The sequence below is a fragment of the Pocillopora verrucosa genome, chromosome 5 (assembly GCF_036669915.1).
Source record: "Pocillopora verrucosa isolate sample1 chromosome 5, ASM3666991v2, whole genome shotgun sequence".
In the NCBI taxonomy this organism is placed as follows: domain Eukaryota; kingdom Metazoa; phylum Cnidaria; class Anthozoa; order Scleractinia; family Pocilloporidae; genus Pocillopora; species Pocillopora verrucosa.
Window position 1 is genome coordinate 19,307,617 of NC_089316.1, and position 14,943 is coordinate 19,322,559.

At 40.6% G+C, this 14,943-nt stretch overlaps 1 protein-coding gene and 1 pseudogene across 1 annotated transcript; both read left to right on the forward strand.

Annotated features, from left to right (window-relative positions):
* Positions 1-7,097: 7,097 nt before the first annotated feature.
* On the forward strand, positions 7,098-8,535 carry LOC136280775 (uncharacterized). Its single transcript, XM_066166470.1, has 2 exons — positions 7,098-8,450; positions 8,500-8,535. Exons 1-2 carry the CDS (start codon positions 7,098-7,100, stop codon positions 8,533-8,535), a joined length of 1,389 nt encoding a protein of 462 aa, XP_066022567.1.
* A 47-nt stretch (positions 8,536-8,582) lies between these two features.
* On the forward strand, positions 8,583-12,548 carry LOC131791296 (uncharacterized; annotated as a pseudogene).
* The last annotated feature ends 2,395 nt before the right edge of the window (positions 12,549-14,943 follow it).

The following is a 14,943-nucleotide window of genomic DNA, read 5'->3' on the forward strand; positions in this document are numbered from 1 at the left end:
TACAGATCGATTCGTCTGGTACCGTAGAATTTCGGGACAAGAATACTTAGTGAAACTGTTCTCACGGTGGAAAAGACAATTTTTAGAAAGACACAATTTGACTGACCGCGCGCTCGTATACGGTACGCCATTATTTGCGGCAAATCTGAAACTATAAGGAAATTTCCAGGCCTCCACACGCCCCGTTTTAATGACGTATCCTGATTCCATGCGACGGGTTAAGTCCGAATTGGAACGAATAAAGTTCGGTGGACACATCGCATGTCTTGGAACACGGTACGTCCGGATATGTCCGTGTTCTCGAAGAATACGGGTCTGTATCGTGTGGTTTCAGCACCGCGATACGCCCTATCTCACACAATGTTGGTATTAGCCATACCCAGCTACCGAAACGTACTCGTAGTATTTACGAAAAGCTAAACGTAACGATCGGTACTCCTGTCTAATTCCCTGCTTTTAGTTTATCTAATCGAATGTCCATCGCGAGGAATTATGATTTTCACAAGTCTCGTTATCATTGTGTTGATCGTTTTATAATGGTCGCAATAATGTATCACATCACATCCGACAAACTCTGTAGCCTCATGCAATGCACGTATATGGCGACGAACGAAATTACGAATCTCGCCGCTACCGTCACACCGCCGATGAATTTTTGAACCGTTTTTTTTTTACCCTTTACGGTGGCTAATTTACGTTTTCAACCCAGTTGTTAACACTAAATTACCTGCTATACTCTCCCACCGACGCAGCACCACAGTTTCTTTAGAAACTTACCCCTTTATAAGAAATCTGGGGGCATGCTCTTACAAAACATTTTTAAATCTAGGGTTTCGGAAATGCCATTTCCTGCGTTTTTTTTTTCTTCGCAATTTAGGCAATTAAATTAAAATGATTTTGTTGGTGTTTTAGTTTCCCCACCTCCAGTATTATCGGTAAATAAGGCACAATTTTACGGCTGGCTGCGGAAAATATTACATACATTTGTACACCGGTATCATGCAGCTATGTGGCACCGTTCGAAAAGGCCACTTCTGGGCATGTTTAAAAACTAACTTCCCGTATGGAAACCCAGACTGGGCCGCAAACCAGTCGTAACACGAGAAAATTGTCCTTACTCTTCTCTGCCAACGTCTGTCTATTCCACACATTCTTAATTATTAGTTCATTATTTTTCCCTTTCATACTTCTTTTGATATCTTAATTAACTACACTACCCCCCACCCTCATGAAAACAAATTAACGTCGCCTGACTCATGAAGTGGTCTACACTTCATATCAGTTCGTATGGTAAAGCCTCATGTATTATAACAATAGGTGATTGGAATACAGAGGGAGTAGAGATGAATTTTTAAAGTGTTCAGTGGACTGTTTTCAATGCTTCGAATAGAAAACCCTCAAAGTCATTTTGTTCTACAATATAGCTCGTTTTCTTATTGCAACTACAAAGGAGGCATTGCTTTATTGACGCTTACAGTCTGTTTACAAGCATTTTCTGTGTTTCTTGACCTTCGTTAACTGGTGTTACGTACTAAATGATGTGATTAAATGATTTTTTGTTAGGCGGTTGGACAACAATCAGCTGAAGGGATTACCATCAGACATTTTTAGCAAAAACACCTTGTTATGGGACTTGTAAGTTTATACTCTTCTTTATTTTTGCAAAAGACGCCTTAAATCCAAATCTACCGAACATACAATAATGCCTTATCTCCAAGTGACCTAGATGCCTTCTTTCCTCTAATGCTGATGCACAGTACCCTTGTTCCTACCTCCCCCTATGTGCCACTCCTCGTCTCCCGAAATGTTAATTTCTCTTTATAAAATGAGCAGCCCTAGCAATAGATCTTTTTAGCTGTGTGATCACATAGTTTGCAGTAGGTAAACAAGGATTCGAAATGGCTGCTCAAGTACGTGCCGCAGACGACATTTTATGGACGAAATTCCTTCTCCTCTTGCCGAAATTATTATATTCACGAAGAAAATAACCACTCTAATGACTGCCCTAATATAGAAATGGGCGACAATTGACGTAAAATCCTTTTTAATACAAAAGTTGAGATTGTTAAAAACAAACTTACGAGCATACGATCTTTAAAGTTTAAAAAAATACATGAGGCTGGCACAAAAGGAAGGCAAATATATTACACAAAGGAGGTTTCGCGGATATTGTGACTTGAGCTTGGAATGAACCTATATTTTGCCGATAACTGTAAAGTTAGTTTTGTTTCACGTAAATATGTTCCTACAGTCTGGTCATCGGCAGCCAATCAACGTTCTCAAACCACTGACGTAACGTTCGGTACTCCTATCTAACTCCGTACTTTTAGTATATCTAATTAAATATCCACCGCGGGCGGGGAAATATGATATTTAAAATTCTCGTTGTCATGGCTTTCTAAGGGTCGTACTTATACATTACATCCGATTAACCTTGTTGCCTCATGCAATGCACATAACTAGCGACAAATGAAATTACGAATTACGCCGGTACCGTCACACCGCCGGTGAATTGATGAAAAGTTTGTATTTTTAAGCGTAACGCTGGTGGGTATTATTGCACGTTATTGTTCGCCTAGTTGTCAAATTATTCCGATTCCTTCGAGAAGTTGAAGCGTGAGATTTTTAAGGTGAACGCACGAGAAGATAATTTCGAGCGCTGAAGACCATCTAAACTAAGGGGTCTGGGGGCAGAAAATGTTTACATCTTGGGTGTCGGAAATGCCATTTCCTGCGTTTTTTTGTAGGAAAATTTAGGTAAATAAATACGAAGGAAAATGCACTTGCTCCGCGATTCGTGCGATATCGGTTTTCGAGCGTAACTTAACGCGGAAATCCCTCGTCAGGTAATGATTTAAAATAAGTAAAAAAGAAAACAGTTATAATATTGTTTGTTTTTATCCTGGGCGCGCGCCCCAGAAAGCCATTTCAAAGTCAACTATTCGAACTGTCATTGCGTTAGCGAATAGGAAGCATGGTCAGTCGTACACGGTTGAATCTTCGACGACTTTATTTGTACCTTGTGCTTGTTTTTACATTTTTTTTCAACCTTTTAAACAAGCTTCACACTATAATAAGGATAATAGGTGTATTTCACTGAGTTTACAAGCCGTCTATCTTTAACATCTTTGTTCAAATCTTCCAAATCATTTGCTCGAGAAGGAAAATGATTTACATCTTTTACCTTTTTGGTGGCAAAACTGAAAGAAATGAAGTGCTCAAGTAAAAGTACTGAAAGTTTAACATCGCGTTTAAAGGTATTTATTTCCTCTTCTGTATATATGACAATCATTGGCACCTCCTCCGTTGTTGCTTCTCTGTCTTGTTTGGTTGAACTTTTGCTTGCCATTTTCTAGGCCGTGTTCACCGGATTTTCTCGCTTTTATGCCTCTCCAAGAATTTGTAGTTCATTTAGAAACAGGGAAGAACCTATGGCTCATTTTCAAAAACGCTTTTGTTTTTTTTTTTGGCTCTTCAACAGGTGACAATGGCTTTGAAAACACTTTTAAATGACATTGTAGAAAACTTTGTTAACAGATGCTAACAAACTCCTATTTCTCCAATCAAAAGGACTCTAATCCGGAAGTTAAAATTTGCGAAACAAAACGTTGCGGAACATGCCCTTATTTAAAACAGGGTAAATAACTCACCTTCTCCGCCACGAATGAAACATTTCGGATAAAACACTCGATGAACTGCACCTCAACGAACTTGATTTACGTAATAACATGCATGTGCAGGATTTGGACATAATTATAAAGGAGAAACGGGTGATGTCCTGAGAAATAAAGTGACAGTTCATAAACAACAAATTAGAGACCCACACAAGCAAAGTAAAGGTTAAAAGAAGACTTTCGTCTTTCATTGGTTTTAGTATATATATATATATATATATATATATATATTTCAATGTGGGGTCAGAGTCTACCTTGGCATAAAGTGCTCAATGTTTTGGTAGCAGAGCTAAGTATACATAAGTTAAAGAATTAAAGAGGACGCATCGATTCTCTGTGATCATGATTTTCGCTTTTAACCGCTACTGGTTATATTTCTAATAAAGTGGATGTAGGCGTGATACGGGCAAAATATAACCTGTGAAAAACCTCTTTTCTTGAAAAATGATATTATATATTGGAATATATCTAAAACAGATCACAAAACTTAATTGTGTTTAATTGCGATCGTGCTCGATAAGGTGCATTTGAACTAAACCAACGGTACCCAGAAATTTGTTGGTGATCATGAAATAAAAATCCTGATAATGATTTTTGGTAGGGGAAAAAACCAAGTAATGGGAGAGGGCTTTTCTCCATGCTGATATCCATTATTTTCGAACGCTTAAATTAGGGTTGTTGCCGTTATGTCCTTTTTCCAAGCCTTTTGGAGGAAATTTTTTTTTAAATTTGTGAGGGGTGGCAGGAATATTTTGTGGAAGACAAGTGTTTACAACATTGAACCAGAAAAACTGTCTGTTTTTTGTTTTTTTTTAAGAGATTTGATGAAGAAGTTTTTTGCGTGAAAAATTGTAAGATACAGTGTAAAAAAGGGTATGAAAGTAGCCTCCGACAAAAACCTTTGAACAAAAACCGTCTTTAAATCCCAGTGTGAAAGACTTTGCATTGGCGATGTTTTTTATATATAAATTAAAGTTTATTACTTAAACAAGCCTTAAAAAGAAAAAAGAAAAAAAATGGTAATAGTAACTGTGAAATGCACTCGAGTTTTTAACAACAAAAATGATTTTCCATAAAAAAAGTTTTATTAACTATCAAGGCGTCATATTTTTTTGGTAAACGTGGACTCCTTTGCGACATTTTCGCGTCAAACAGTTTTCAGTATACTTCAAGAGTTGAAAGAAAAAAGGAAAACAAATATCATCCCAGTGACACCTGTAGCTTAGTCAAAAAGCGAAAACCCAGTTAAAATAAGCCATTCAAAATGCTTGAAGAGCAACAACTGAGATGGAGAATTTAAAAATGTTGCAAGCACCCTTAAGCGTTTATATAAAAGAGAATGAAAGTAGCCTCTCACAAAAACTTTTGAACAACAACTCTCTCAAATTCCGTTGTGAACGATTTCATCGTCCATTTATCTCCAACCCAACAAATTAAAGTCTATTACTTAAAAAAGCCTTTAAAACAAACAAACAGAAAATAACGATAATAATAACCTCAGATATAGATATAAAAAAGTTGTTTAAAACGAATCGCGTAAATATAGCATACAATAAACATGAAAGAAGCATTATTTAATACAAACCTTTTTTTTTTTATACCGTTATGATAAGAGTTGAAAACTTTTTAACAACAACTTTCCCTAATCGCGTTGTGAACGACTTTGCATCGTCCATTTATTCCCAACAACAGGTAATAATAACAATAATCTTAAATTTAAAGTGCATGGAGTTCTTAAGAACAAAAATAATTTTTGTTTAAAAAAATTTAAAAGCCCTCAAGGCCTCACGTTTTTCGTTAAGCGTTAACTCTTACGACATTTTTGCGACAAAAAGCTTTATACTTCAACCCAAATTTGTCTACATTCGCGTTTGATTCTTGTATTTTTTGAGCAGTAGGTCTTGTTACTTTCTTATCGTGGGAAACGTGAGAAGAGAAAACAAAGCCCTTGTTTAATGTTCAAAGTAAATCCTGGACCGAAAAGGCACAAAAGTCGTCTCAAATAGAGAATATACATGTAGTCTTGAGCGTGAGAAAGAGTCGTGGTTTGCCCGACCTTCAATAATTTGCGAGGCTGTAAGATTTTGGATAAAAATAGAATATGAAAGTAGTCTCAAAAAAAAACTTTTTAACTTTCTCCAAATCCCATTGTGAACGACTTTGCATTGGCGATTTTTTTTCATAAATTAAAGTTTATTACTTAACCAGGCCTTAAAAAACGAAAACCGAAAAAAAAACGATTTAAAAAATTAATAAGTAGATTCTTAAAATACACTCGAGTTAATGAGAACTAAAGTCATTTTCGTAAAACAAAGTTTACAAAAAATCAAGGCGTCATGTTTTCTGTTAAACGTCGACTCCCTTGCGACATTTTCGTGTCAAACAGCTTTATACTTCAAGTGAAGTTTGTCTAAATTTGCCTTCAATGATTGCGGCGCCGCTGGAACTTGGTTTTAACCTTATCCGACTACCGAAACGTATTCCTAGTATATAGAAAAACAGTGAGATAATATAGCACAAAGGGATGATTGTAACTCCTATTACCCTGCAACGATTACAAGCGCAAATCTCACGTCTCTCTTTGCTTCGGGAGGCGAAAAGCTAAACAATAAACCACACTTTTTTTATCGGTTTACCGTCGTATACAAACCACTTAGGATGTTGGGAGAATACGAAAAAAAAGTTTGTAAACGACGACTTTCTATTAACGAATACTTCAATTTGGAAGGAGAAAAAAAAAATCATGGAAGTCCACCTCTGTGCATGTTCAAAGACTTAAGTTTCTCGTATGGAAACCTAGACTAGGCAGCGCGTCAAACTGTTGTAACAATTTTCCTCATACTCCCCTGCTGAGGTCTGTCTATTCCAGACATTCTGTATCATTAGTTCAGTGTTTTCCCTTTCAAACTTCTTTTAGTATCTTTACCTACCCTACCCCCCAACATATAAAGTCAGTATCGCCTGGCCTATGATGAGGTCTACACTAGATGTCATTTCATATCGTAAAGCCTTATGTATTACAACAACAAGTGATTGGAGGAGAGAAAGGGAGAAGAGAGGAATTTTAAAGTGTTCAGTTGTTTTCAATGCCTCCGATAAAAAAAAGAAATCCTCAATATCGTTTTGTTCCACGAAATAGCTCGTTATCTTGCCGAACACTTGAAAATGGAAATTTTAACATGTGAGAGATTATTCAGCGTTAATTGATTTCCGGTTGACTTTTTGCGATAAGTGACAGATGATTGAACAATAGGATCATATTATATATTTAAAATGAGAGAGACCAGAGCGTGAGACAGAGAACGGTGAGAGAGAGCGGGAGATTAAGTTGATTTTATAAAATAAAACGTGAAGTTTCGGAACATAGCAGATTCTTTAGTCTCATTTCCGACACAGTGGCACCTCCGACGGGACGCGCGAAGCATGGAAGAACTAACCAAAGAAGCAGAGGCTAAATTGCAGATGTTGCTGTACACTAATGGAAAAACACGTGGCATTGTGGAAAAGGGAAACCTAGGAGCGGTCGCGCGACATCGCGACAACCTACAAGCATTAGTAAAAGAAGTAGACGCGCTTAAACTAAAGGTTGAACAGACCATGTTCAAGGCCGGGAAAAGTGCAGAAGACGTTGGAAGTTGGAGCAGCAGCATTGAAGAACCGATCGCCGAAGCTGACGAAGAAGTTTCGCGACTAGAAAAATGGCTCGTGGAGACGAATGGAGAGATCGAACATCGAAAGCACAAGGACGAAGAGGAAAGGAAAGCCCGTGCTCGTGAAGAGGAGCTTAAATTCGAAAGAGAGCAAATGGAGATGAAGCTAGAATTCGAACGCCAACTGGAAGAGACCAAGGCAAAACAGCAACCCGTTGAGAAGACTAATCAGACTGAACAAAGGACAACAAAGCTACCGAAACTACAGATCACAAAGTTTAATGGGACGTATGAAGCATGGCTGCCGTTCTGGAACAAATTTCAAGCTGAAATTGATAAAGCAAACCTTGCGTCTGTGACCAAGTTTGCATACCTAAAAGAGCTGGTAGATCCAAAGGTTCGAGCGGAGATAGACGGACTGCCTTTCACAACAGAGGGCTACGAAAGGGCAAAGAATATCCTCATCGGCGAATATGGGAAAACGAGCGAGATCGTGAATGCGTACGTCCAGAACATCGCGAATTTTCCTGTCATTACAGGAACACAACCTGCGCCTATCCACGAATTTTACAAGAAGCTCGTGTACAATGTGCAATCTTTGGAGACACTGGGCAAATTGAAAGACGTCACTGGAAATGCAAGGAGTGTGCTCGACAAACTAAAGGGTGTAAAAGCAGATCTAGTGAGAGGACAAATGGACTGGCAGGACTGGGACTTCCCACAGTTGATAAAAGCTTTGAAAAGTTGGAAGGAAATCAACCCCATTGAGAGCGGCGCGGATAATGCGGGGAAGCAAGGTGCTAAATTCCGCGATCGCGAGAAAACATTTCACGCAAACGAAACTAAGCCAACACAAAGAGGGTGCGTCTACTGTGACGCAACTGACCACAGAGCTGTGAATTGCGACAAGTTTGTGACAGTTGGAGACCGCAGGAAGCAATTAGGACTGAAACAGCTCTGTTTTAACTGCACAGGAAGTCGACACCATGCTTCTGAGTGCAAATGCCGTTCTGGCTGCCAGATCTGCAGTCGAAGACATCATACATCGATCTGTGACAAACATACATCGCGAGACCAGCTGATGACCACAACGAGCGCAGAAAGGAAAGGAGTGGTGTATCCTATGGTAACAGTTGACGTGAACGGTGTTAAATGCCGAGCATTGTTGGATACAGGAGCCGGAATTTCCTACGCTTCATCAACGCTTCTGAACTGTTTACATTTGCGCCCTATCCGTCAACAATTCAAGCGCATTGAAATGATGTTTGGTACTTCAAACAAAGCGATAGACATCTATGGCCTACAAATTCGAAGCGTTGATAGTAAATTCACCTTGGAAGCCGAAGTAAACAAAGTCGACCGCAAAGAGTTGTTGACATTGGAAAACCCAAAATGCGCAGAAATCGTGGCTCGGTTTTCTCATTTGAAGGGCGTAACCACAAATGATAACGACGAGAAAGCGATGTTTCCTGTTCATCTGATCCTTGGAACAAACGAGTACGCTAAGATCAAAACAGGGGCAAGACCAAGAGTTGGGCGCTCGGGAGAACCAGTAGCAGAATACACGAAGTTCGGCTGGACGATTTTGTCACCTGGAACGGAGTTGGATCTCAGCAACATGTTGTTAACGCAGACCTCCGCAATTGATTATGAAGAATTGTGCAAGTTAAACGTCTTGGGGTTAAAGGACAATCCAAGTGGAGACCAGGAAACCGTTTACGAAGAATTCAAAGAGCAACTAACTAGGAGTTCAGAAGGCTGGTACGAGACGAACTTGCCCTGGAAAGGAAATCACCCCCCCCCCACCGAACAATCACACTGGAAGTTTAAAACGTCTCGAAAATCTCGTGCGGAAGTTAGAGATACAAGGCGAGCTGGAGAGGCACAACGACATTATCCAGACTCAACTGAGTCAAGGGATCGTAGAACACGCTGACGAGGTGGTCAAAGACGGAAAAGAGTTCTACATTCCTCATAAAGCGGTCGTGCGCGAGAATGCAGAATCTACAAAGATACGCATTGTTTATGATGCTTCTGCAAGAGCTAATGCAAGTGTCCCCTCACTCAACGAGTGCCTCGAAATCGGCCCTCCACTACAGAACCAGCTTTGGAACGTGCTGGTACGAAATAGGTTCTATCCCGTGGCAATAGCTGGCGACTTAAAACAAGCATTTTTGCAAATTCGCGTCCGAAGAGAAGACCGAGATGCCTTACGCTTTCATTGGATAAAGGATCTGGCAAGCAAACAAGTAGAAACCTTGCGATTCACTCGAGTACTCTTTGGTTTGGCACCGTCTCCATTCCTCTTGGCCGCAGTTATCAAAGAACATCTACAGCGATACAAAATGGTGAACCCGGAATTAGTAGAGGAGATAGAGCGCAGTATGTACGTGGATGATTTAATCAGTGGTGGGGAGACAACAGAACAAGCGTTAGAAATCAAGATGACAGCCACGACCATCTTTGGTGAGGCGACTTTCAAGCTGCACAAGTGGCATTCCAACGATCGGGAACTAGAAGTTGAAACTGCGACTGTAGATGAAGAAAGTCAGAGTTACGCCAAACAACAACTGGGAACCAGAAAGGGCGAATCAAAACTGCTAGGAGTCCTGGGACAAAGAAAAGGACGAAATTCAAGTCAGCTTCCCGATTTCAATCGCTGAGCCGACAAAAAGAGGTATCCTTGGAAAAGTCGCAAAAATCTACGATCCGCTTGGTCTGGCTTCACCCGTGACCCTCTCCGGAAAAATGCTCTACAGAGACGCCTGCGACACGAAGATCGCGTGGGATAGGCCCTTACCAAGTGACTTACAAGCCAAATGGAAGAAATGGGAGCAAGGACTTCCAGAGCATGTGAACGCGCCAAGAAATGTCGTCAAACATTTAGGGAAGATATTATCAATCGACTTACACACATTCGGGGACGCAAGCGGGAAAGGAGTTGCAGCCGCGGTTTATGCAGTGGTGGAGCAACCATCGGGCACGAATCGAGGCCTCGTGACGGCAAAGTCGCGGCTCGCGAAGAAAGGACTCACGATTCCCCGATTAGAACTAGTGGCTGGACATATGGCTGCGAACCTAGTACACAATGTGAAAGAAGTCCTGAAGGGTTTTCCCGTAAGAAGTGTCTATGGTTGGCTGGATAGCACAGTCGCACTGCATTGGATCCGTGGTAATGGCGAATACAAACAGTTCGTGGGAAATCGAGTGAGGAAGATCCAGGAAAAAGAAATAAACTGGAGGCATGTACCAACAGAGGAGAATCCTGCGGACGTGGGGAGTCGGGGAGGAGATGTTAGTAGATTGACAGTTCTTTGGTGGCAGGGACCAAGCTGGTTAGCAAAACCGCAGGACTGGCCGCCAGACCTTGTAACGACATCTACTCAAGAATCAAAAGCGGAAGAAGCGAAACAAACTCGCGAGTTGTTTGCTCTAGCAGTAGAGAAAACAGAGAACAACGACGCCTTCGATGCGCTGCTGGAGAAGTATGAGCTGTGGCATGTGTTGCGAGTGGGTGCTTGGATCTGGAGATTCCTCCACAACATAAGAACCGTCCGTAAACAGAGAATCGTTGGTCCCCTTACCACTGAAGAAATACAGAAACAGACAACGTTCTGGATCAAGCGATCTCAACAACAAGCAAAGTCGAGCCAGCAATTTGAAGAAGACCGTTTACAGTTGAATGTGCAAGGAAACCAAGAGGGAATATTAGAGTGTAGGGGAAGAATTCAAGGCCATTACCCCATCTTTCTGCCAGACTCCTCGCCCTTCACTCGCAAGTTAGTTCACCGATCACATGTCGACACACTGCACGGAGGAGTGGCCCTTACCATGACCAAAGCGCGAGAGCTATACTGGGTACCGCGTTTAAGGGCGCTCGTAAAACAAGTTCTCAGAGCGTGTTCAGGCTGCAAGCGTTTTCAGGCCATGGCACTAGCAACGCCGCCTCCCGGACTCCTACCCACTGACCGCACAGAGGGGAGCACTCCATTTGAAGTTATCGGAGTCGATTTTGCAGGGCCCATCAAGTACCGTATCAGAGCCAAAACAGAAGGAAAGGCCTATCTTGCATTGTACGCGTGCAGTCTTACCCGAGGATTATTCCTGGAAGTACTACCAAGCCTGGAAACCAGTGAATTCCTAAGAAGTCTAAAACGGCTCATCGCGCGCCGTGGGCGTCCGAAGAAGATATATTCCGACAATGGCAAAACCTTTGTTGGCGCCGAGAAGTGGCTCAAACAAGTTATGCGTGACGAGAAGACACAAGATTACTTAGCACATGAGAACATCAAGTGGCAATTCAACCTCAGCCACGCCGCTTGGTGGGGAGGACAGTTCGAGCGCCTCATCGCACTGGTAAAAACAGCTTTAAACAAGACTATCGGATGCGGAATGTTGACCTGGACAGAGCTGTGTGAAGTGGTACTGGATGTGGAGATTGCTTTGAATAATCGCCCTTTATGTTACGTCGAAGACGACATACAGTTACCCGTGCTTACCCCTAACTCACTGCTATTTCTTCGATCAAACCAGCTGCCAGAACTGGAACCACACCATCTAAGAGAATTTGATCTGCGTAGAAGAGCTAAATATTTGCGAAGGTGCAAGCAGGCTTTGTGGACCATGTGGACTACCGAATATTTACGAGGGTTGAGAGAACGACACCGGATGAAACACAAGGGTCAAACCACGCCCTTGGCCAAAGGAGAAGTAGTCATCATCAAGGACGAGGAAAGAAATCGCAATAAATGGAAAATTGGAATCGTGGAAGATCTGATTTCGGGACGAGACGGAATCGTTCGAGCTGCCAAACTTCGAGCGGGGAAAGGAACACTTGAACGGGCGGTACAACACCTTTACCCACTGGAGCTGTCCTGCGATCGGGAGAATGTACAGGCTCCTCTACAGCTCAACCCCTTAGCCCCGACATCCAGGCCCAGGAGGGATGCAGCGGTAGCCGCTCGTTATCGCATTCAAGACGCGAACATTGATGCTGATTAGAGATATTTAGGAACACTGAACTGATATACTGGACTAACTTTCTGTTTCGTTCATTGAATTTCAAATTTTATCGAGCGCGCCATTCTAGTGTTTTTCTCCGTTGAGAAAAACAGGGGAGTGTGTGAGAGATTATTCAGCGTTAATTGATTTCCGGTTGACTTTTTGCGATAAGTGACAGATGATTGAACAATAGGATCATATCATATATTTAAAATGAGAGAGACCAAAGCGTGAGACAGAGAACGGTGAGAGAGAGCGGGAGATTAAGTTGATTTTATAAAATAAAACGTGAAGTTTCGGAACATAGCAGATTCTTTAGTCTCATTTCCGACAAACAAATTGCTTGGTTCACGGAAACTCGTTCGCGAGATCGATTGAGAAAATTTCAAAAATTCCAAAAAATACGAAAAATGTCTAAGCTAATTCAAACGCGTTCTCCCTTTATTTCATATTGTAAGGAAGAACCCGCTCAAGAAACTCAAACATCATGTTGTTTCCCATAACGACATTGAAATCCTTTCTGCTGAAAATAATAGATTGACGAATGGCCAAGTCATCTATGGATGTCTCAAAAAACAACTACGCATGATGACTAAATAATGAAGTTGACAGATTTACCTGAAAATATAAATACGTTGCGGTATCAGCAACCTGGGTTCTTATCAAAAACATTTCTAGCCACTTAAAGATGTTGATGGTAATGATAATACGTTTATATCAGCAATACGGCTAGACACTTGTTACACGTACTAACTTTCGTCATTCATTGACAGATACTTGGGCAACAACCAGTTGGAGAATTTGCCAAAAGACATGTTTATGAACAATACCAATCTAAGAGTGCTGTAAGTGAAAAGTGAAGACTATTCTTTCTAATTTTAATCATGCAGGCCATGTGAAGAGACGATGAGGGGAAATTACGGGGATAATTGTAACAGTTACAACATTGCAATGATCAGACATATTCACAAAAGTCACAAAGTGTATTATTGTTTTAAAAAATATCAATAGCTAAGGCCAGGCTTGTAAGTCATCAATCAGACAAACTTTATGATGTATCCATCCAGTTCATTAGTTCTCAGCCTAACTTGCCTCCGAGCATTAGGGTGGAAGGAAGGGGCGGGGAGGAAGATTGGGTAGCCATTGGATCGAGGGTAATAAATCTTCCATGCCAGGAGAAGGAAGTTCGTACACTCGCGCTTCATTCCAAATCTTGGAGAAGTTCGTTACGGAAAATAAACGAGGGAAATGAATTGAAATGAATTTTTCTGTGTTTACATTCTTTAAGAAGTGATACCAACCCTCAAATGCGTGAAAGGTTTGCCTCGTGTTAAGATAAGAATATATTAACACAAAAAAAACTCTTTACTTTTTTAAATATAGACTGATTGACGGAATCCGCGTAATTTGGTCCGAATGTTGCTAGAACAATGAAGCATAAAAAAAAGATATTAGCGCATTTTTCTTTTTTTGCCGCAAATACTTTTTTTTTTTTTGGTGCTTCAGCTTGGCAGCTCAATTTAAAGAAAATGAATTAGAATATGGGAAAATGCTGACACACTTCGGCGTTTGATTCTTTGTGATTTAAGTAATGACGATTTTTTTATATTTTTAATGACCTCGGTATTTAGCGCTCAGTATTAAGTATTTCAGTAACTTATAAGTTATTGTTAACGTAGTACTTAGATGCAAGACCACATAAGCACCAGCTTTAACAAATATTGTGTTGAAATAAAGTGGATGTGGGTATAAAAACAAGAGTCACAAAGATTTTGTCGTTTTGGACTTACACGGAAGACATTGAATTTGGAGAAAATTAGTTTGATGATATCATAAGATACTACTCAGTTATTAGGTCAGGTGACATGTCTAGAGAAAAATATTAATAAATATATATCCTAGAAAAATATTAATAAATAACGAAACAAGGCTTTGTTGCAAAGTAGATTGTTAATGAAAAATTGTCAGAAGATTTAAAGAGGTCCTTCGCGTGCGGATAATATAAATCCCGGTTACTTAGACAAGAGAAAAAGAAATAGAAATCTCTTCTCTCTTTTTGTTAATTCAAGACCTTTAAAGGGAGCATGGCCGAAAGAGTCGGGGGTAAAGTGGGGCGAGAGCCCAATAACTATTTATAGCAGAATGAAAAAATTATTCAAACATGAAGCAACAGGATAAATCACGGAAATCAATAACGCTTCAATTATACTATGACAAACTATGTGCGAAATTGCTAAAATCAGCAAATATGGCGTTTGCACGGCACAAAGCATTCATCAGTCTATAATTTGATTGCTTGTCATCATCATTGCTCATTATAGGGGATTTTAAAGTCACACGCTGCGTGTCGGTTGACATTTGTTTCAATTCCAGCGTGCTACAACTTCGACTTCTACAGACGAGAAAGTCTGCACTCTCGCTTGAGACCAAATATCAATAGCTCTATTAAACTAAGAACTGTGCTACTATCTCGAAAATAAAATTAAAACAGTTGTCGTTGTCACTTACCGCCATTGAACATTTCCATGCAGAACTCCGCAAAACTAACATGTGTTGCGTGACCCGAAGGCTTTACGTGGGAATTATTCAAGCGCGTTGTTCCTGCTGTCTGCTAGATA

What these genes read in the sequence shown, in the direction of transcription:
- LOC136280775 (XM_066166470.1), top strand. Translation starts at nt 7,098, where the DNA reads ATGGAAGAACTAACCAAAGAAGCAGAGGCTAAATTGCAGATGTTGCTG. An exon ending in AAGGAGTGGTGTATCCTATG is followed by an intron (nt 8,451 to 8,499) that starts GTAACAGTTGAC and finishes TGTTGGATACAG; the next exon opens with GAGCCGGAATTTCCTACGCT.